Source organism: Accipiter gentilis, chromosome 5 (genome assembly GCF_929443795.1).
Source record: "Accipiter gentilis chromosome 5, bAccGen1.1, whole genome shotgun sequence".
In the NCBI taxonomy this organism is placed as follows: Eukaryota; Metazoa; Chordata; class Aves; order Accipitriformes; family Accipitridae; genus Astur; species Astur gentilis.
This window is the reverse complement of record NC_064884.1, coordinates 9,927,580-9,949,211: the sequence shown is the minus strand read 5'-3', so window position 1 is coordinate 9,949,211 and position 21,632 is coordinate 9,927,580. Positions and strand designations below refer to the sequence as shown.

The following is a 21,632-nucleotide window of genomic DNA, read 5'->3' as shown; positions in this document are numbered from 1 at the left end:
ACAAGAAGGTTATTTTTCTGCTCAAATACTTAGGAGGAGAAAATACATACAAAATTACTGGTTTGTTTTCAGTTTTAAGGCTTTTTAGTAGTGAAAGTTGAAGTTAGATGTATTTGTCCACATACTTTTAAAACCCTGATCTGTTCTTGTTTGTTGTAAAGGACTTGTGTTTTACTCTGGAATAGAGACCTTCATCTTTTTAATCACAATTTTAGAATCAAGTAAAAAATAATGTTAAGGCCACAGTAATGTAATTATTAGTGGAATGTTAAATGGAACTTGGAGGTAAGTTGGTTATTAGCTTTCAAAATTCTTAACATACTGCTTTGGGAAGATTAAGTACTGGTGAAGAATTGAAGGATAGTTGACAGCTGAATTTCATAAGCTTGCCAAACAGCGCAAACTAGAAGCCAGCCTTTGTTAGGAATCCTTAATACATTGCTTACATGAATTCCCTTGCAAGTTCTACCATACAGGAGCCAAATGCTATCAAGGAGATAAGTGCAAATTTTCTCATGCTCCCCTGACTGCAGAAACAAAAGAGCTGTTGGATAAGGTAAGCAATTTGTAGTCTGTAAACATATGGTTTGTTGCTAAATAGAATGGGGGGGGGTTGCTGGAAATTTCTGTGAGATTCTCAGGGAGTGTAATGCTAAACACTAATGATGTTAAGCTTCCCTGTTGCTCTTCAGCACGGTAAGTCTGTGACCAGGTTCAAACCAGGAATTGCCCTTGCCATCAGTTACTCGGTTCTTTTTTAACCATATGAGACTCGTTTATTTTCACAACTCATGTTTTTGCTCATGAACTTTCTTTCACATCCCCTTCTGTGGAAATCTTCATGTACTGTGTAACAAGAAGTGTGGCTTTTATGTTGTCTACCTTTAGCTGCCTAGAAGCTAGATATCATCTGAGTGACTTCTGCACTCAGGGTGGAGAAAGGAATTAGGTGCCTCCTCTGAATCATTTATGAAATCCTGACCTTTTTTTAAAGCAGAATATTTGTGTCTCTCTCCGGTTCCTATACAACAGGCCTTAACAGAAAAATGATGTGAATTTTACACCAGAAACGTTACGAATCTTAGAATAAGTCCTTCAACTTCTGTCACTTAAAATTACTGTTTGAAGGAAATGGACTTGTGTGAAATTGTCCCTTCCTGGCTACAGAAATAGTTTTCTTCCTGGCTGTGAATCGGTGTCCTGCAAAACAAGTAATAATAGATTTATAATTCATCTGAGTCTGAATTTGATACATAGTAGTACTGTAGCAGGTAATTACATTTAAATGGAAAGTGCAACGCTAAATTGACTTGCATATACTGCAAAATTTATGAAGTGTTTGCTACATTGCTTTGTTCTAGGTTTTGAATACGGAGGAGGAACCACAAAATGAAGATGAGAAAGAATTGGAGGAACTTAGAAAGCGTGGCATAGTTCCTCTCCCTAAGCCACCACCAGGTGTTGGACTTTTGCCAACCCCGCCAGAGCAATATCCGTTTTCTGAGTCCGACATAGAAAATTATCAAGATCCTTCAGGAGAATATAAGAAAATCCCATCTCTCTTTGAAATAGTTGTGAAGCCTACTGTGGATTTAGCACACAAAATTGGAAAAAAGTAGGTTTTAGAATTTTGTGTAAGACTCTCCTTAAAACATTGCTGCATAAATATTGAAACGATTATCTTCCTTTCTGTCAGAAGTATATACTTCTGAGTATATTGCTAAGTTAATGATCTGTCAAATATCGGCTATCATAATTAGTTACTTATTTAATGCTTTCCATAGAACAGAATTTACTGAGCCTTGACCTTCCAGAAAATCACTCCATTGGCCCTTGTTTTGCCTCTGTGCCTGCCTTGCCTATCTCCATTTGCAGGTTGAGCAAAGTTCATTCTCTTCTACAATCTTTTTATAGCTCGCTTTTTCTTGACCAAAGCTAATGGACACTCCTGATGGAGACTCTTGGCCTTGGCATCTCTAAAACTCCTAGTTGCAGCAAATGTCCAGTTCTGCATGTGCTAATATTGAAAAAATGTTCTACTTCCAGACAAGCTCTGTCACATGTTATGATGTATATGTAATGTATATAGTCACTCTCTTTGAAAATCATTTTGCTTCTTTCACATTTTTATCCAACTTAAGATCAAGTAAGTACAAACAGACATCTGTAAGAGTGAGGAGGGGGAGAAAATAGCTAATAGGTTGTTCATCTTTGTAGGTGCAAAATTTGATTCACTAATTTTCTTTTGCCTACAGGCCACCGACCTTCTATAACAGCGCATCACCACCAAGACCACCATTTCAGGGAAACGACCCACATTCTCAGCATATGTATAATCCAGGTTCAAGTCCAGGGCCAGGACCCGGCATGTCACAAGGACATAATGGGCCGCCAATGCACCCAGGTTCTCCTGGACATCATCCATGCGCAGGGCCTCAAGGCCCAGGAATGCCACAGAGTCCTCCTATGCAGGGTGTTCCACCAGGCTTTCTCGGACCGCAGAACCAGACTGGTATGCCTATGCAAGGACAGCAAGGTGGTCCACCTCTCACACCACCGGGTCTCGGTGGATCTTACAATGCCCCTGGAGTTCAAGGACATATGGTGAATATGCCGAGAGAGAATCATTGTCCTCCAGGGCCACAATACCAGCAGATGCCTGGTGAACGGCAGCCCAATATGAATTATGAGCCTATTCAGAACCCAGCTGATTTCTATGACAATTACTATTCTCATCAAGCTGTACATAACTTCCAGCCAGCTAATAACTCTGGTGGTAAGGACATTTAAAAATTGTTGTTCCTTGATATGGCACTTCGCAGTTGCATGGTATTAAAACATCATGGCTCCAAAGCTGAACAGCTGAAAGAATTTTGGATAGAGAGCCAAACTCCCTGAAGTATCTTCAGTATATAGGCTTTTTTAGCTGATGCTTTGCAGTCATGTAATATAAGTCACATTAGTTTTGCTTGAGTATATTTTATCTCCTCTGCTGTAAAAGCTTGTATAGGTTAGCTGCTAACTGTTTTTTTTGTAATACAGATGGAACATGGCATGGAGAATTTACAGATCACCAGGCTCACCTCATGGCTCAAGAGTCCCATCAAGGTGGAAGTGAGTCAGACTGCATGAGTAGCCATATGGGCCATAAACCAGCCATTAATGTACCAGATTTTCTTCCAGCAATGCAGAAGGCCCTTTATGTAAGACTTAGTCAAAAGCATCAAAGAGATGGAGACTCTGTCAGCAGCCAGGGTCAGAGGGCAATGAGCAAAGATGAAGGTAAAGATAATTTTGTTAGAGTTCCATATGTACTTACTGACCATGTATTAGCCTGGAACAAATCTCTTGACTTGGATTTTCATCACATTACCATTTGCAATTATTGTGAGTGTGCAAGTACCAACTCGAGTAATATTTTCAGCTGAATATACTTGCTTTCCTTCCCAACTTGTTCCAGGATTTTAGTATACACTTAGTTGCTGCATTCCAATTCCAAGTAGAAAGATCTGTGGATAATTTTTGGATATGGTTTGTACTTCTAAAAGATTCTGTTGTCTATAACTCCATTACTACTTTAAATCCCTGATTGAAACAGAAAAGTTATTATTTCTAACTGCCAGTATGCAAGTGCATCTTAGATTCTGTTTATTCAGTTGCACCTCTTGATCTTTTCTGCATATTCCATTTCTCTAGAGGAGTATTTTTTCCTCTGTGATACCTGAAATTTGCAGTATTTAATCTGAGTGTCTCTTCTGTAACCTGGAGGATGGAGAGCAGTAAGCCTGCCAATCAGATTCAGCCACAGAGAGTACGTTTGTCCCTTGGCCTGCTCCCTGCTGTGCCCTTTTCTGGGGCTGCTAGGTTATGTGACCAGAAATGCATCTTCTGTCTGACCAAAAGGCAGTTGCTGTATCAAATGTTTTTGAGGACATTGCTGATGTAATTCTGATCAAATTATGAGAGAGAGGTGGAGATGCAGCCCTTCAGGCTGCGTACAAAACCAGAGCAACTTAGAGTAATCTGCTCTGAACTGAAGACTTCTCACCAGTGCTTTAGAGTGACTGGGCCTCCCGTCTAGAGAAGAAGGCTTATCAGAAGGCAGCATAACAGAAAAATGTTTCTGTTAGCTGCCTCCAACAACATGTCACTCCTTCTTGAATATTTGTGTGGTACAAGAAGCGTTGAGGAAACATGCATTACTGTGTATCAGATAGTGGTGATGCTGATGGGTTTCGCTTTCATTTCTCATTTTACTGAGCCAGAGTAGACCACTAGTCTCCTTCAGTGAGTAAGCAAGTTTAGGATGTGGACCTGAGCACACAGCTGTGTTGATAAGTCTTTCCAGTAAATTGCATGTGATAGTTGAGAATTTATCCTTGCAAATTAAATATTCTTAATTCTTCCCTTCCTGAATCTTGACCTCTCCCCAAAACCTTGTGATTTTGATTGTAATAAGGCAGCAAATTCCACATTTGTAATTGATCTGTTTTTAAGACTGCTGTGAGGTGCCATTTTACTTTTCATTCTGCTGTCCCACAATGAAGGTCATTTTCATCAAGACTCAGATTTTAAATGGTTTTTTTTTTACTAGTACTGGTAGAAATAATTGTTTGAAAGCAGGTTATTTTCCCAGATTAATGTTGAGAGACAAATATGTAGAGAGAATGCAGCAGAGTTTGGGAGTATCTCAACTAGCTACGTTTTTTTTGTTATGTCTGTTCTTCCTTGATTTTTGTCATTTTAGATTACAGTTGTTATAATACAGAGAGCGATGATTTAATATCAGGTCTTTTCAGTTTGATTTTACTGAGAAGTTACCCTTTATATGAGTAAGTGTGTTGTATTCCCTGGTGATTATTTGCTTGAATAATCTTTTTTTTTTTTTTTTTCCCCTAGATGACAATGTCAACTGGTATTCCAGTAGTGAAGAGGAAGAAGGGAGCAGTGTTAAATCAATACTAAAAACCTTAAAGAAACAAAGTGAAAATTTTAGGAATCGACAACAACATTCCACAGAGCAGCACATGCTTGGTATTCCTACTGATCCGAGGCTGGCAAAAGAAAAAGGCACAGGGCCTCAGGCTGCTGACCCGAGACTTCGGGCTTCTCCAAGGTCCAACCCCAGAAAGCCTTCAGAATCCACATCCTTGGACCCACGGCTTGTACGAGATCCCAGGATGCACAAGGTCAGTGAAGGTGGTCATGCCAGCTCGTCTCTTGGGGGAGCAAAGCTAGATTTACACCATGCGCACACTGGAGTTAAGGTCAAGCAAAAAGGGATGGATGATGATGAAGAGGACTCAGAAAGAGAACTGAGAGAAAGAGCTTTTCTGATACCGTTGGAACCTTTGCCTGGTGTAACGTTAAGGGATCCCCGATCTCAGCTTAGGCAGTTCAGCCACATTAAAATGGATGTTACCCTGATGAAACCAAACTTTGCTAAGCATATTGTGTGGGCACCTGAAGACTTGCTCCCAATACCTTTGCCTAAGCCTGACCCTGTCTCTTCAATCAATTTACCTCTTCCTCCCCTCATTGCTGACCAGAGACTTAATAAACTGCGGAATTTGAAAAATGATCCTCACCCAAATGCAATGCCAGTTGACCCACGACTAGCTGCAAAGGCAAAAAACAACTTAACGGGCAGGAGTGGCTATTTGGATCCATCTGCAGATTCGCATGCCAGTAGCTCAAGCAAATTAGGAGATCCTCGCTTACAAAAAAATGTTGATCCCAGACTCCACAGACTGTCGAGCGCAGATACGCATCATGGAGTCGCAAAGGATTCACACCCTCCGAAGTTTGACCCCCGCCTCGCCAGATCTGCTGCTGGCTCATCGCAGCCCTCGGAAGCTGCCACTGCTAAACCCGACCCAGATGCTCTGCCTCCGTACGCACCCAAGCTATCATCGAGTGGTGTTAGGCTGGGAACTCCAGGCTCGATACTGAGCGGTATTAGTTTGTACGATCCGAGAGATCACAGCTCATCATTGGACACAGCTCCAGCAAGTTCAGGAGAGAATGGAGAGAACCAGAAAAAAAGTATTTTGAAAAATTCTGGTAAAAATGAACCCAGTCTCTCAGAAGATACATCACTGCAGAAGGCTGCCTCAAACGTGGAAAAAAATACAGAAGGATCAGCAGAAGCCACTTCAGATAAAGCAAACAGCACCAGTAAATCTCAGGCTAAACACTCCAGCGCTGCACCTGCGGTGCATAATCTTCCTATCCAAGCTTTATCAGGATTAATCAGACCGCAGTACAGCGACCCAAGGCAGGTTAGACAGCCTGGACAGGTAACTCAGACACAGGATAGTGATCCGAATGGGGAATCAGATGATAAGTCATTAAAAGATGTTTTCAAGACTTTCGATCCAACTGCTTCACCGTTTTGTTAGCAATTGATTTTAAGTCTTTTTACTGTTGTGAATATTGCAGTTTTCTGCTGTTTTGTAACTGGTTTACCTCTTTGCTTTATTTATTTTTAAATTATAATTATCAACACTTTTCAGCTGCTAATCTCAGAACCACATGCAGTTATACAGTATGCTATAGTGTTTGCAAAGCTGTGGTATTTTCTATATAATACTTTTCCAATTTCAGGGAGACTAATAATTGACATGTAGAAACCCCCCCATGTATTGTGTTAGAGCTGATAAAAGCACTTTCATTGTAAATAAGTCATTCAGAAAGTCCGAAGACCTGTATATGTGTGAGCTGTCTCTTTCATAAACAACATTTAGATATGATTGCCACATTTGTATGATTGTATAGATACAAGCAATATTATGTACATTACTGTGAGAGACGCTGTTTGACAAGGATTGTCTGACGCATCAAGCCAAACGTACTAACTGATTTAAAAACTACGTAAATGATTTAAAAGGAAAATGACGATCCTCCTTTTCAGATCAGTTGATGTAAGACATTGACAGTTTTTATTCATGCAGTCAATATTCTTAGTGTAAAAGAGACCTATATCGCATATTGAGGATTAAAAATGTCATATCTTTTAAAAGTATTTTATTCTATGCTGTATATAGAAGAAATTGTGAAGTACATAACTAGAAGAAAGTTACTGTTAAAAGTGAAGAATACCTAAGTTGTCTAATACAAAAAAGGTTTTTATTTAATTTTTTCACGCATACACAATTCTGATTAGTGCTATAAGTTACATTGTGGTGTTCATGTATTTCAATGTATTTTTGTATTCAGCTGCTTAATTTGTATTGCTTTTTTTGTATTGATGTAACTGCAGTACTTGTATTCATGGTGTCTTTATGACATTTTTAACAAAAAAATTAAAAAGGGTACAGTTAAAGTCTGGTAACGACTGTGATGTTGACATGTTGGCAGCTAGGTCAGCGTCGGGGAGAGAGCAGTGGGGGCGTCTGCAGGTTGAAGGTGACTAAAACTGGTTTTAGTGCAGTCGCTACACCACTTTACAGTCAGACCGTAGTAGGTTTTTAAACTAACCTTGTACTGAATCCAAATGGGGAGTTAGCTTGCTGTGTGGTTCCAAGATCAGACTGCTGATTTGGAGAGGGTCATTATTGTTCTCTTATTACAATTACCAGCATTGCTATGAGAAATGTCATGCATGTTCTTTAATTTCTGAAGATGTTGCATGCGGAGAGCACAACTGTCCTCAAAGCCTCTCTTGTTTTGCCTTTTGGGTTGCTTTTTATATAGAGGAAATGTAGTCATACCTAGCTAGCTACATTTACAATAAAAATTTGCCGTCTGCTCAATTGCCATCTGGTTCCCGCCCACTTGGAATGTTTCTTTGCATTAAGTCTCTTCCTTGGTGGACCTTTTCCTTTCTGTTTCTGTTTGTTGGCCCAAGTAATGCTTGCGACTGGGACAGTATAGTGGTTTATCACAAATTCTGAGGTTTTGGTTTCTTGTGCCTGTGAGACAAATAGGCAAGACTGCCAGTGTCTTGCTTGGATGAGCAGAGCTTGGATGAGCCGAGGGAAGCTGCTGATTTCTACATGTGCAAAACATGGCAGAGGAGACATTGCTGAAGGCAATAATGGTTTCAATTTGCCTTCCTAATTTCCCAGAGTAAAAATTGTTTTAATTTTATGATACTTTGAATTGCACTCACTCAAAATAATTGAAAACTAGGTAACAGACATGAAACTTGGTTGTTATTTTGGAGTAATCTGTTAGTCCTACATAATCACTTATTAGTACTTCATCTGGTGACAAGTTTGGCTGTTCAAGAACTTCATCAAAAAAACAAGCCAGCAGAATTGGACAGCAGGGAAAAATAGAAACAGTTTGGAAATAGCACGTGGATTGATAGGGGAACAAAGAGAAAAAGTGACAGTATTGAAGCCAAAGGCGTGGTTTCACATTTAGATGTGGAAAGTACTTGTAGGATGTGCAGCTCTAACCTGAAGCTACGACTTCTTGTAGAGTGGTGATGATGTCATCACTGAATTGGATTCTCAGTGTTTTTTTGAAAGTACTGGAAAAATAAGAGTCAAAGGAAAAGCTTTGATACCAAGAGCAAAATGACATGCATTACAAGTGGTTTGCCATTGGTCTGGTTATGGACCCATTTTGGAGTTGCAGGCTGTGTTCTGGTAGGGGGATGCAGAGTGCTGGCTTCCAACCTTGGAGATCCACTGCCATCTCGGTACTTTAGATACAATACAGGTCTTTATTTTGGAAAAGAAGGGGTACAAAGTAAGAAGGAAACATAATCTGACAGGGGCCAGCTAGTTCTTGCAGCCTGTTGTCTCCATGTGTAACTGCCTCCTTCCTTCCTTCTTCCCAGATCCAGCCATGCACAGCCAGCAGGTCCCCGCGGGCTCCCCCAGCCACGGTGCAAGGGTCTGCAGGCTGCTGCTCGGCTCCTCCATCTGTCCGTGCTTGCTGCTTTATTCGTTGCAGGTTTCTTCCCCGAGTTTATGCTTGCTGTGGTGTGCCTGCTGCTACTGTGCACTCTCAAAACGAGGAGGTTGATGGCTACAGCGCAAGTACTAAACTATCTGATATGGGGAAGGTGCTGGGGGTGTCAGAGGGGGCAGGTGGGGACAGTCCTGCCACACCGAGGTGGGCTGGAATGAGCTGCAGCCACCAAGCAAGTCAAGTCTGATCTGCGGTGCGGACTGATTGTGTTTTCTGTGTTTTCACAGGGCAGGCTCATTTCCATCTCTTCTGCAAGTGCAGGATGCTGGCACGGAGCAGCTTTTCCCTCGGACGCTGGCAACTCGTGCCCCTGAGGCTGTGAAGCGTGGGTGTGGAGAGGGGTAACAGGAGTGGTCATTGGTCCTGGATACTCTGGAAGCCTGTAGCTGTGAGGTGGGTGATCCTTCAGCATTGAATGTTTTATTCTGGATAAAAGAGGGTCCTGGGGCTGAGAGGGATTTTGGGAGAAAAGTCTCATTTGTCTGCAGGCTGCAAGATCTGCAGAGTTGGGGGCAGCAGGCGGGACAAAATGCTCCCCTCTTCTGCTAGTCCTGGAGATGTCAACGAGTAAAATGTTTTTCTCTGACCTTGTTTGCTGTCTGCACTTCAGAAGGACTGAGCATTGCTAGATCACCACCTTGTGGTTGCTGCCCCATGGCAGAAATACTTGTAGGGTGATTTCTAGCCTCCCTAGGTAGCCTGTTTTAATATTTTTCTGCCATGATGAAAAGACTCTAACGTGAATCCTTCATATTGCAAAGTAAATCAATTTATTTTTGCAAAGTAGAGAATACTTAATTACACTTGTGTTCTGCATTTCAAAAGTCAGTGATCCTATCCCTTTGTCTTCCTCCTCAATTAGTTCTTCTTTCCTCCAGCTTTTGTAATGCCTTTTTCATGTCACCCTCCGAGTTCATGTTTTGCATATGAGCTCCACCCAGTGCACTGGCTCTTCTGTAGGGTTATATATCTCTGGCTGCCCTTCCTGTGTGGTATTTAGGATTGCTACCCCTAGAAGAAAAAGGGCATGGTTGCTAAAAAGGGCATGGTTCTAAGAAAGGTTGATACTGTGCTAAAGATCAGGGCCTGAGAAAGACGTCCCAGCTCTGACGCTCTCTTGTGCGGGAGACAAGCATTTACAGAACCCCCTCATCCTTCCTTCCGGCCAGATTTGCTGGTGCTGCTACAAGTGCGTTCCTACATCCTTCTATTCACATCTTGGGTGCTGAAGAACACAGAAGAACTGGAAGTCACTGAAAGTAATACAATGAAGGTACCTCATCAAATGCTGTCTTCTCTATTTCAATATTTGCCAAAGAAAAGAAAAAGCCTGCCTTACTACATAAGAGCTGGAGCTGGCTAGCAGCTGGATGGGGGCATGCAGTATATGAATATAAAGAACTGTAGCTCCACTTGGTGGCTGTGGATTCAAGAGTAATGGTTTCAGGCTGAAAATTACTCGGGCGCCAGGTAACAAAGATCAGTGAATGGTTATTTTACTCAACAGGAAACCCTCTGTTTTCTCTTTCATGGGATCTTAAAGCTCTTTCCCAACTCCTGTGTCCTCTGTGGCTTGGTATCACATCTTATTACTCAACTTCAAACACCATCTGGAGGAGAGGCCACTTAGGAAATACACTAGCGTGTGGCATCATCTTATTCTTCTCTTTGTTCAGTTGCCAAAAGGAAGCAGCGACTCTGCAGGGTGGAATTTGCCACAAGAGGAGCGCCTAGCGCACAAAAGCCTTTTCAGGCCTTGCACTTTCAGTCCTCCTGCAAGAGCAGCTCTAGCAGAAGAGATGTGAGCTGGAAGGAGTGCAGCACGGGCTATGTTCTTTCTGCCAAGGCCAGTTAGCAATGCGGGTCCCTCCAGCAGAAGTCCCTTCCTGTTTTTACAGATGGCTGTCTGTAATTGTATGTCCTTTAATAGGTTTTGGACACTTGGGCGTATTCTTGGTCTGAGGTGATTGTTCTTGCACCATAGCCATCAGGGTGGGTTCAGCCCTTGCCTGAGTCTTGCGAAGCCCTAATTCATCCCTGTCTGAGTTTAAAGACTCCTTGGCTCTATGCCACAACAGGTTTTTTCTCCACTGCATGCAAAAAGCAGCTACTTCTTCTTCTTCAGAGTCAGGTGGGGGCTGTCGCAAACCCTATTAGACAAAATATTTGCATGCTTTAATATACTGTTGTACATGAACTTGTTTAAAATATCTTAAACGATATAAAAGTCTGAATGCATCAATGTGTGTGTAACCAGTGTGGCATCTCTACCTCTTAATGCTTAAAATGCTTAGAAGTGCTTAAAAACTTGCTTACAGAGAGATAAAAGGAATGCAGTATAGTTTATTGATAAGCAGGGAAATTTCCAAAGGCAAAAAGCCAGGTCATAGAGGACTTTGTAGTCTAGACAATCAAGATAAAAGAATGGCTGGTTACTTCAGGCTGACATCAGCGAAGTGAAAAATGGACATACATACAAGTTTTTAACAATATACGCAATTAACCACAGGAGGAGTTTTTTCACCCTTGTGGCTGATTGTTCATCAAATAGGATTCTAATAAAAACCGTGTCTCTTTCAAAAAGACATGCTGAAGCTCAGCAGAAGTTGTAGGATTACATAGGAGGCTAGGGCACACGATATAAAACTGCATCAGTGGAGAGTCTGGTTGTATTTGCACTTGTTTTCTGAGTGCTTTCAGATAAAGTCTGCTCTCACAAACTATTTACAGTTGGATCAATCAGCCATCATTGGCAGCTGCAAGGGAGGCTCTTGGGAGTTTTGATCAAAGCTCATCCTGAGACAACATAAAGGCTATGACTATTTCCAAATAACGGCTCCAGTGAGATTATGCTGCTCTCCCCTATCCAAAAACGAAATGGGAAATGGACCAGCTAAAGATGACTTCTGAGTTGGTAGCAGTGACAGAGCAGATTCAGTGCCTGGAAAGATGCATATTGGGCTTTGCAAACAAAGACAGAAAGGCATAAAATAAAAACATCACAGTAAGAATGTTTACCCCCAGCTGGAGTTAAGAGGTCCCACAGCAGCCAGCTCCCACCTCCCATAACCCAGGTTGGCTGCAGGAGGTCCCCACAGCGTGGACTTACCTTGCAAAACCTATATGATGCCACCAGCGTTAACTTACTTTGATACATGCTGCCTCGGCTGCCTTCAGAACATGCAAAACCGCTTGAATTAGGTTCTGCGCATTGCTCACCAGCAGCTCAGAAGAGGACTTGCTCTCTGCAGTGACTGCTTTTACCCTTAAAAGACATTTTAAAGGATTTTCTTAGAAGAACATCAGACAGTGTGCTTCCCCTGTGTGGCCAGAACTCTGTCAGTTACTCCAACACCGGAAGATTGTCCCCTGCGTGATCAGAGCAGGTTTCCACAGAGGCAGGCAAACTGGGGGAGGAAAGGGCTGTTTACAGCAACAGGAAGAGGAGAGGGAGTCACCTGAACTGTAACTGAACTCTGAGGGCTACACCCAGATCCAACAAGGGCATCTGGAGACCACCATGCACATCTCTATGAGAAGGGGGCCACCAGCCTTGGGAGAGATTGTCCTTGACCCTGGCAACTCACCTGGCCACCATGCTGAGCTGGCTGCTGATGGTGTGGGTCTGCTCTGCAGCACACAGCAGCTCTGCCGAGCATCTCTTGTCCAGGCAGTGCTTCGCAACAATGCGGCCAAATTTAACAAACACCTGCCCATCAGAAGCAATTTGCCTTGCACAGGCGACAAGCTGGTCCTTGCTCTAAAACAAAATAGAAAGAAATGTCTGGGGAGAGAAGGAGAGAAAAGACCGCTTTTCCTGCAAGACAGGGGAAGTATCCAGGAAGCCCAGATATATTCTGAAACAAGGAAAGGACTGGATGCCAAGTTCACATCTAATCAGGAGGAAGTAATTTCTAGTGCTTTACATAAATGTAGCTGGTGCCACTCTCACAAGCGCAGGGTAATGCAGGGGTTTCGAGGAAAAATGTGCTGGGGTGGAGGAGGTGAAGCACTCCATACCATGATGGGGCCCTTCTTCCTCAGGAACTGAGTCATGTGAAGCATCCTTGTTGCCATGTCTTCGGTGACCTGGGACATCTTACTGGGGCCACCCTGCCATGGGTCACTGTCTTCTCTCCCGTGCTTTGCAGGGCCGCTGGCAAAGGAGATGCTGGGAGGACCGTTCTGGTGCTGTTGAGACAAGAACTGAACAGATTCGAAGTCTGGAGTGTGCAGATGCACCAATGCTGAGAAGTCTCCACCTGTGTGTTTCTGAAGCAGTTTTTGGTGAGTAAAGGAGATGGGAGAGCTGCCCGCCACCTTGCTGGGTCTGCTCTGCCTTCCCAACCAGGCCTTCTCTCCCTTTCACCCACAGTGGGACTATAAAATCCCAGTGCCCCATGCTGCTGTCTCCTGGAGCTATCTCCAAATGGGTGGTAGCTGTCGTGTGAGCTGACAGTGCCTGCGGCTGAGAAGTATGATTAAGTGCTCTAAACCGCTCTGCTGAGTGATCTGGATTGTGTTGCTGAAGCCTTTGCCAGCTCCTGACAACCAGCAGCATTTGTTGTGGGAGTGGATTTGCTGGTAGTCCCAAAGGGTGCTTGTGGAGAGGTGAGGAGCTGAGCAGAGACAGGTAGTGTTTCAGGGGAGGGAGAGCGGTACAGCCCTCTGCTCCTCAGAAACAGTGTTTTGAAGACGGGTTTATTTATGCAAGAGTGCCCATCAGATCAGATATCCAGAACTCAGCTGAACAGGGCAGCCAGCAACCTGATCTAACTGTGAAGGTGGCCAGGGGGTTGGACTATTGACCTCCAGAAGTCTCTGCCAACATCACTTATCTTAGTGCTCCATGGTGTGAGTACTAGGACTGACTAACAGCCCTGACCATCACCCTGCAGTAAGAGCTGACGGGGTAAAAAGCTACTGTACCATTTCACGTGCCTCCCTGACAGCTCCACTTCCTCGTCTGCTCCTGCTCGGGCAAGTTTCTGCTGACTCAGTGTGGCTCAGAGCATCAAGCTCTTGGGCTGCGAAGAGCTTGGCTGTGCTGTTGTGTTGTCTTGGAGAGCACTGGTCTCCCACATTCTGCAGGCATTGTCTGATGAGCTGCAGAGTATGTCCGCTGATGCCCTGGATGGCCCGCAGCTGTGTGACAAGGTAGTGTGCCTTTGCTGACCAGTACCAGACAATACTGTCTAGGTGGAGATGCCCTTTGTCCCAGTGGCTCTGGAAGAGCTGGCTGGCGCTGCCCACTGCGTCACATGTGAGGATCAGGAGGTGGTCTGCGATGGAGAGCAGGTTTGCCTGTGACTGCAGTTGCGCATTGGCCTCCAGAACGTCTTGGAGGGTGGTTTTCACCCACTGAACATTAGCCATTAGACGACTTGCCTTCTTTTCAAAGGCCTGTTTGCTTCTCTCCCTCTCCTCTTGAGAGAGGGGGGAAAGGGCTGGTCCAACGACATCTCGGATGACCCGCAGGTGTTCAGTATTGACCTTCTCCAGGTGGAGCAACAATGCCTTGGCCCTAAGGGCCAAGTCTCTCTGCAGGAGCTCAAAGCGAATGTACAAGCTGGCAGTAGACAGTGGGGAGACCAAGAGGGTATTGGAGGCATCCAGCAGTGCTTCCATTAGCACCTTTATCTCCTCCCTGAGCGCTAGGATTTCACTGCCACCATGGTCTTCAGGGCAGGACAAGTAAGAGAGCCGGGCGGCCTCCTGCAGCCTCAGGGAGTTCTCGGACACAGCAGCCAAGAGACTCGGCGAGCAAAGCTTGTTCTTCACGGCGCTCCTCAGCTCCTGCAGGAACAGGATGTCCTTGCCTATGAACCGATCCACAGCGCCCAGCAGGATGTGCATGCTGACGGCCCATTGGACACAGTGCAGCTCCAGGCTGGCCTTTCCCACCCTGCAGGAGCCATTGAAGGACGCTGCTTTCTCAAGTAATGCTTTGGTGTTCATCTGAGCACGTGAAAACTTGGCTTGGACCTGTTGAAAGCTCTCCCAGACATTGGGGAAAATGGGATTTTCCTTACTGCAGGCTACGCTTGCAATGTCTCCTGCTAACTGAACTGCTCCTGCTAAACCCATCAGAGTCTCTTCCAAAGCCTGTTTGCCTCTCAGAAAGTCAGCAGACAAGATAAAGCCAAATACTTGCTGAGACAGACTATACCAAGAGCCTGCCACGGCTGCCAGGCACTCTTTGGTCTCACAGATCCTTTTGGAGAGTGTGAGTGCCATTTGGAGAAGTCTGTTTGGACGATGAAGCTGCCTTCGGGCTGTTTCCCTGGCCAGGCTAATAACACATGGTGTCAGTAATACAATCTTCTGGTACTGCCCCAGCGTCTCCATCTGGGGAAACTCAGCAACGGGCAGTGCTTCCTTTGCCGCATCAATACAGCTGTTGGAGAGTTCAAGCAAGGCAGAGCAAGCAGTGTTGACAGCTGCTATATCATGGACTCTTGTTGCTGCTAGGAGAGCCGTAATGACAGGGTGCGTATCTCCTTTCCTTGGAACAACATCCGGGTGTAAGTTACCTGGTCGTGAAGACGGACAATGTAAGATGTCTTCTTGCAACGCAGCCTCATGTGTAATGGTTTTTAGCCCAGCACGCGATGGGCTGAATTCAAGCCCCTTTGCAACATCAGTTCTTCGCACTTGTGCTCGGAGAGGGCTGAGGATATCTGGGTGGTTGGACCCATCCAGCACGTCCTGGATGTGGTGAGCAGTATCCATCAGGCAGCTTGCTGCCTTTGAAAAGGCATCCCTAGTTTGGAGGCAGGAGAGTCTCTCTGGGCAAAGGGCTGTGACTGCTTTCAGCTCAAGGATGGAGTTGGCTAGTTGCTCAACCCAAACCAGCAAGCCATTCCTGAAAATGGGGTCTGTAGCTCTGTCCCCATACCTGGTGGTAGCTTCAACCACCCACCGAGCCCAACTGGTGAGGTGAGTTGCGTGCCAAGAGAGCCTCTCAGAGTCCTGACTTTCCAGGGCCTTTTCACACCATTCCCTGTGCTTGGCCATTTCCTGGATGGACAGCTTAAGGAATTCATGCATGCTGACCGTCTCCTCAAAACACCGCAAGAGGCTTTCTATTGTTCCAGCCCACACATGGTACAAGGACTGCAGTTGCTCAGCAGTGCTTGTCTGGGCTGTATTTCTGCTCATTTCTGTGAGCAGTGGAGGGAGACTGGCAAGGAGTGTCTTCAGATACTCTACCCACTCTCTGATTTCTCTAGCGGTTTGGGTTTTGGTGCACCTGGCCAGAACAAAGTCTGCCACTCTGAGCATCTGCTGGGCGTGTGTGAAGAAGGTGGCAGTGAGGGGCTGAAGCTTCTTTAAAAGTCCTCCTTGTCCTGCTGGAAAACACCCTGTACCAGCAAGGCTGAGGGCATCTTCAACTAACTGCCTCAGGGGCTCCTTTCCCTCTAAGAAGGTGTCGAGGATTTGGCACAGAGTAGCTGTGAGCACTGCCTGGTTGAGAGTCTCCACCTCCTTTCTCATGGTGTGACATTCCTCCTCCAGGCTGCTTTCTCCCCAGCTTTGCCCTGGCCATCCCTCCTGCTGGCTTGCATGGCTGCAGATGCTCTTCCTCAGCTGTAGCAGAACCCAACAATGTTTTACCAGGTCCAGCTTTAGATCTGGCCTGGATGAGTCTGCTAGAAGCATGCAGTAAAAAATGAACGCTTCCACATGAGCACTGAACTCACTGTCGGAGAGATGCACTGGGTCTGGGTGAGAGAGGAGAGCCAGCAGCCTGCTCACATGCTGGGAGAAGGTCCCGTTTCTCTCCCATGGCTGCTCACTGCCTGTATTGTTGATAAGCAGGGAAGTGAGCTCTTTGATGGTCCTCTCCGTCAGCTGGAAAGCATAGCCTTTGGAGAGGTTGACTTGCTGATCCCAGGAGTGTTTAAGATCGCTGTGCTTGGCTGCATGGAGCAAAGGAACGCACTTTTGAAGGAGCTGCAAAGTTTGGGCCAGTCTCCTCTGTCGAGGACAATCTCTGAGTTCCTCGAGGCGCTTTGCTGTCAGATTGCTCAGCAGAAGCAGGGCCTCGGAAAAGGCCCGGAAAGCAGCCAGCAGTCCTGGCATGTCCCCTGCATCCCGCAGCACGCTCAAGCACTCCAAAAGCCAGCTGGCAGCCTGAATTATCCTCCTCGCCCCAGCAGCGTCTTCCATCTGAAGGATCTAATCAGAAATAAACGGCAGAAAAACTGGTCAGTGTGGCTAAGGCTCAAGAATCCCTGTTCACTATTTCTTCTCTTGTGCAGCCAAGATGACACCACAGCCCTTGTAGGGAAGAGAAGAGGTGCGTTTTGCTCAGCAGACCTGCCCTAGTGAGCACACGGTGAAGAAACAACCATTGCTCCAGCTACAGCTTCCCCTGAGCCCCAGCCCCTGTCCTGGTGGAGCAGCTCTTGTCCCCCCTACAGCTGCACCCTTACCCACTGCTGCATCCCAGCCTGACCTCCTCCCCTGCTCGCTCCGGCACTGCCCCCCTCCACTGTTACCTTCACTGTGTCTGTTAAGACCCTCTTTGCCGACACAGCCAGCTCCTCCCTGTGGCTAGGGTTCTCCGGCTGCACCTGGAGCTTGTGGGCTGCCAGCAGCATGCACCTCCCTGCCAGGATGAGGGACTCGGCCGCAGGACACGTCTCCTCCTTGAATACCTCGTCGCTGGACTCCTCAGCCAACCTGGAACAGAAGCCGCTGGGCTCAGCTCTTTGCTGTCCTGTGAGTACCGGCCTCGGGCTTTGTCACAACAATTAGCCACGCCAGACCTTAACTGGGCTTGAATTGATTTTAGCTGTATTTGCAAACTGTTTCAGAACCTTTTGCAGTGGCCGCAATTCACTTTAAGATAGGATGTCTACAATCTGCCAGGTCCTAGCTGTAACAGCAAAATAACCCAGTTGCCAGTGCCTAATTGTGGATTTGGGCTCCAATTTTACTGAAGCATTCAGTAAATTCACTGAAGCATTTGGTCAATTGTCTATTACTTTAAGATGTGTTTAGCTTAAACGTTGCTTGTTGAGGTTTTGCTTGCTTTGCCACCTCGCTTCCAAGCACGTATCCCTGCTTTGTCCCATCTGTCCTTTTCCCTTCCTAATCCTATTCCCCCCCTCACGTTCCCCATCCACTTCCTCCTCATGCTTCCACCTCTCCAGGGGGGTGCAGGCAGGGAGCACCAGGCAGGAGAGGCAGGCTCCCTGCCAGTTTCTTTGCCATCCCTTCCTCCTCCTTCCCAGCCCCCAAATCTGCCATGGAGACACCCAGCAAACTTACCTTCTTGCAACAGAAGCGAGCTCTTCTGTGGCTTTGGCTAATTTTTCTGCATTCTCCCCTAAATTGGGAAAGTCCTGACAAATCCCATCTTCCCATTCCAGGGCGAGGATTAGATGGCAGAGCTGCGCAGCCATGGGGCAGAGGATCCTTTGAATAGCTTTGTTTTCTGTTAGTAACCCGAGGTCATAGAGATAAAAAGGCTCCATTTTGTGCTGCCTGGAAAAGGGAAACAAAACCTGGGATTATCTGGGATCCTTTGCAATGTGTAGCAGTTATCAGTTTTACCAGCGACCTTGGATTTGGATGGCAGCTTCTGGCTTTGAAAATGCTACTGGGTCTAGTTTCTCCCGGCAATGAAGTCAGCAACCCACATTTCCCGCAGCGGTGGGCTTTTCCCCCAGCTTTCCTGCTGTGGACCCCCAGCTTTCCTGCTGTGGACCCCCAGCTCTGCCGTCCCGCCTGCGAAGCATCCTGGGGCTTTGCTCAGCTCCAAGGCACAGCCGCGTCTCAGGGATGCCCCGTCCCCGTCCCCGTCCCCGTCCCGTACTCCTGCCTTTACGTGGTTATGCGAGCCCAGGGACGCCAGAGCTGGTATTTCCTTACCCAGGCGCAGACAGCCCAGCAGACGAGCGCTGGGGATGGGGTCTCGGGCTGTTCCCAGGGGTGAGACCCCCGTGGCGGTGACGGTGACGTTACCTCCTAGCACCCACCCGGCTGTCAGCGGGGGGACGTGGGTGCCCCTGCCACCGCGGGCCTGCGTGCACGCAGACAGCTCCTGGGCAGGGATATGAACCCGCGGGGGGGTGTGTGTGTCGGGGGGGGGATTAATTACACCTTGATTACCATAACTCGGTTCCTTTTGTGGACAGGGGTGAAGGCAAGCGCCTGCTGCTGGCCTGTGTGAGGCAGAGGGGCTGGGGTGGGGGCAGCGGCTGGCATGCCCCTGGGCGTCTCTCTCTGCTCCTCCCTGCCCTTTAGCAGCCAGGGACGTTTCTGGAGGTCTGGGGGTTGCCTCAGCCCTGGGGGTACACCCCCCCCGGGGGATTGCTGGCGGTCCGCAGGGCGTTTGAGGGCCGGGGATGGGGGCGGGGGAGGCGGGTGTCCCGCCGCCCGGATGCGCCAGCGTCGCCATGGAGACGCCGAGGGCGCAGGGCAGTGATGACATCGCGGTGCCGCCCGGCCGCGGGGCACGCCGGGAGTTGTAGGCAGGCGGCGGGCGCGGGAAGGCCGGGCCGCCGCCTCCGCCCGGCCTCAGCGGCCTGAAGGCCCCGGGCCCGGTCCGCTAATCTGCCGGCTGTCTGCACGGCTCAGTCCTGGCCCTTCCAGCCCCGTAATCCTCCTGCTCGGCGAGTGGCTGTGCTCCCTGCCTCCCTCCCCCGGCCCTCCGCCATCGTTCCCGGGGGGCTGAGTGGGCTCTGTGTGTGTGGGGACACACCGCTCCGGCCTTAAAACCCGAGGAAATAAGCAGCTGTGTGAGTAGAGATGGTGCTTCGAGGGGTCGCTGCTCACACCGGGCCTGCCCGAGAGCCAGGCTCCCGCTTCGGCCTTTACTGACAAGCGTCCCTCGCAGGGCCTCGGCCCTTTCGCCTTCAGTTAAGAAATGAGGCGGGTGCAGCTTCACAGCGTAAAAAAAGAGATTTCTACCTTCTTTTCTCCTGGGAATCTGTGTGAAGTCTGTAAGCCGTGTGCTGAACTGGTTTGCTAAATAAGGAGGGACTCGTCTGTGTGCTCAGATAATTGGGGCGGTGGGGCACAAATGCAAACAATAGAAAACGGGCACATTTTCTGCCTGTTCTGACTTTTTCTGTACCCTTTCGCTTAATGCAGAATATCCACTGGAAACAATGACCCTTCTCCCGGGAGCCTAAGCTTCAGCTCTGCCTCTCTTAAAGTAATTCTGTGGAAACTCAGAGTAATGTAAATAAAAGCAGAATCAGAGCTGGGGGAAAAAAAAAAAAAAAGACTTTCAAGTTGGGATAAATACACTTTTTCAATTTCCTTGTATTTTAAGTACTCCAATCCTAGCTAATTTCCTAACGGGGATGTACGTTTTCAGCAAGGTCACGAATGAATCTATCTTTAGAAATGTTTTTTGTAATTCTGAGGGTTACAGGTGATACCGAAAAAGCTGGTCAAAGAAACTCTATACGACTCAATTTTGAGTTTTAGAAAGCAGGCATTCTTTATTACAGCATTCTTTATTGCAGCGCTGGGTGCACAGCAGATCGCTCCACCTATCATGCACACCGTCAGGCCCAATTGTGCAGGTTAAGTAGGTGTTCTACATACATATTCACTAGATTTCTGAGAAATGTTATACATATTCATTACTTCTCCAGGAAACTATTAGCATATGCAAATGTCCTTTACACAGACGCATTGAAGGTCTCTGGTGGTCTACAGGAGTCCTCTGGTGGTCTTCCATAGTCTTCCTCACTTGTTCACTACTTGACCCTCCTCAGGTGATTCTCCGCATTATGGTCCTTTACATGTTTTGGAACATCTTGTCCTTAAAGAATGCTTGTTAGTTCCTAAAAATACTTGTTAGTGCTCTTATTATCTAAGTTTTTATTAGTGAACAAAGGCAGAGTTCTTATCTTTTCTGGCCCTATCTATCAAGCAAGGCCTCTGCTTTTGCCTTCTTACTTAGCAAGATCGTAAATTCATCAAGCATTTAATTAAGCTTTGTGATTGCTCATGACTCCCTCTTGCTCATTCTCATTTTCTTGATCTTTCAGCTTTTATTATATCACAGGTGCCTCTGGGGCAGCATAGCTGCACGAATTTCACCCTCTTGCACAGTCCCCCGTTGTTGTGAAGGTGCAAAAGCCGATTGACTCCAGCTGTACGCGCAGGTGTCGGGATGTTTGCTTTTAAAAAAGCTGCAGAAGAGTCCTGAGCGTTCCTCCGCAGCGCCTCACCGCAGCACTCGACATGTGGATGGTGTGTTGATGCCACTGCTTCCAAAACGCTGGAGAGCTGGAGGGAAAATGCTGCCTAGTGTGCTTGCCTTCCTCCCCTTTGGGGGAAGCTGGGGTGGTGCGTGCAGCAGTGTGCAACGTGCGTTGTGCAACGTCATGCAACGTGCAGCAGTGTGCAGCAGTGAGCAACATTGTGTAGCGTGCAGCACCGTGCATCGTGCAACATGCAGCAATGTGTAACATTGTGCAATGTGTGTTGTGTAGCAGCAATGTGTAACATGCAGCACCGTGCATTGTGCAATCTCACGTAATGTGCAGCAACATGCTGTATGCAGCAACGCGCATCGTGCAACATCGGTGCATCGTGTAAGGTGCAGCAACCTGTAACGTGCAGTAACGCGCGTTGTGCAACATCGTGCAACGGGTAACATGCGGCAACGTGCATCGTGCCACATTGTGCGTCGTGTGACGTGCAGCAGCGTGCATCGTGCGGCAACGTGCAACATC

At 46.9% G+C, this 21,632-nt stretch overlaps 2 protein-coding genes across 2 annotated transcripts in view; one reads left to right on the top strand and one right to left on the bottom strand.

Annotated features, from left to right (window-relative positions):
* ZC3H6 (zinc finger CCCH-type containing 6) overlaps positions 1-7,765 on the top strand; it is a 29,665-nt gene extending 21,900 nt beyond the window's left edge. The window contains exons 8-12 of the mRNA XM_049801035.1: positions 449-556; positions 1,362-1,615; positions 2,256-2,776; positions 3,043-3,282; positions 4,900-7,765. Coding sequence (XP_049656992.1) covers positions 449-556; positions 1,362-1,615; positions 2,256-2,776; positions 3,043-3,282; positions 4,900-6,401 — 2,625 coding nt within the window. The 3' untranslated portion in view covers positions 6,402-7,765. The remainder of the gene's footprint in view (positions 1-448; positions 557-1,361; positions 1,616-2,255; positions 2,777-3,042; positions 3,283-4,899) is intronic.
* A 2,165-nt stretch (positions 7,766-9,930) lies between these two features.
* Positions 9,931-19,369, bottom strand: LOC126038418 (uncharacterized). Its single transcript, XM_049800140.1, has 8 exons — positions 18,576-19,369; positions 18,205-18,420; positions 17,430-17,613; positions 13,855-17,106; positions 12,946-13,131; positions 12,513-12,685; positions 12,073-12,190; positions 9,931-9,936 (listed from the first exon to the last, which is right to left on the bottom strand). Exons 1-8 carry the CDS (start codon positions 19,367-19,369, stop codon positions 9,931-9,933), a joined length of 4,929 nt encoding a protein of 1,642 aa, XP_049656097.1.
* Between the last annotated feature and the right edge of the window lie 2,263 nt (positions 19,370-21,632).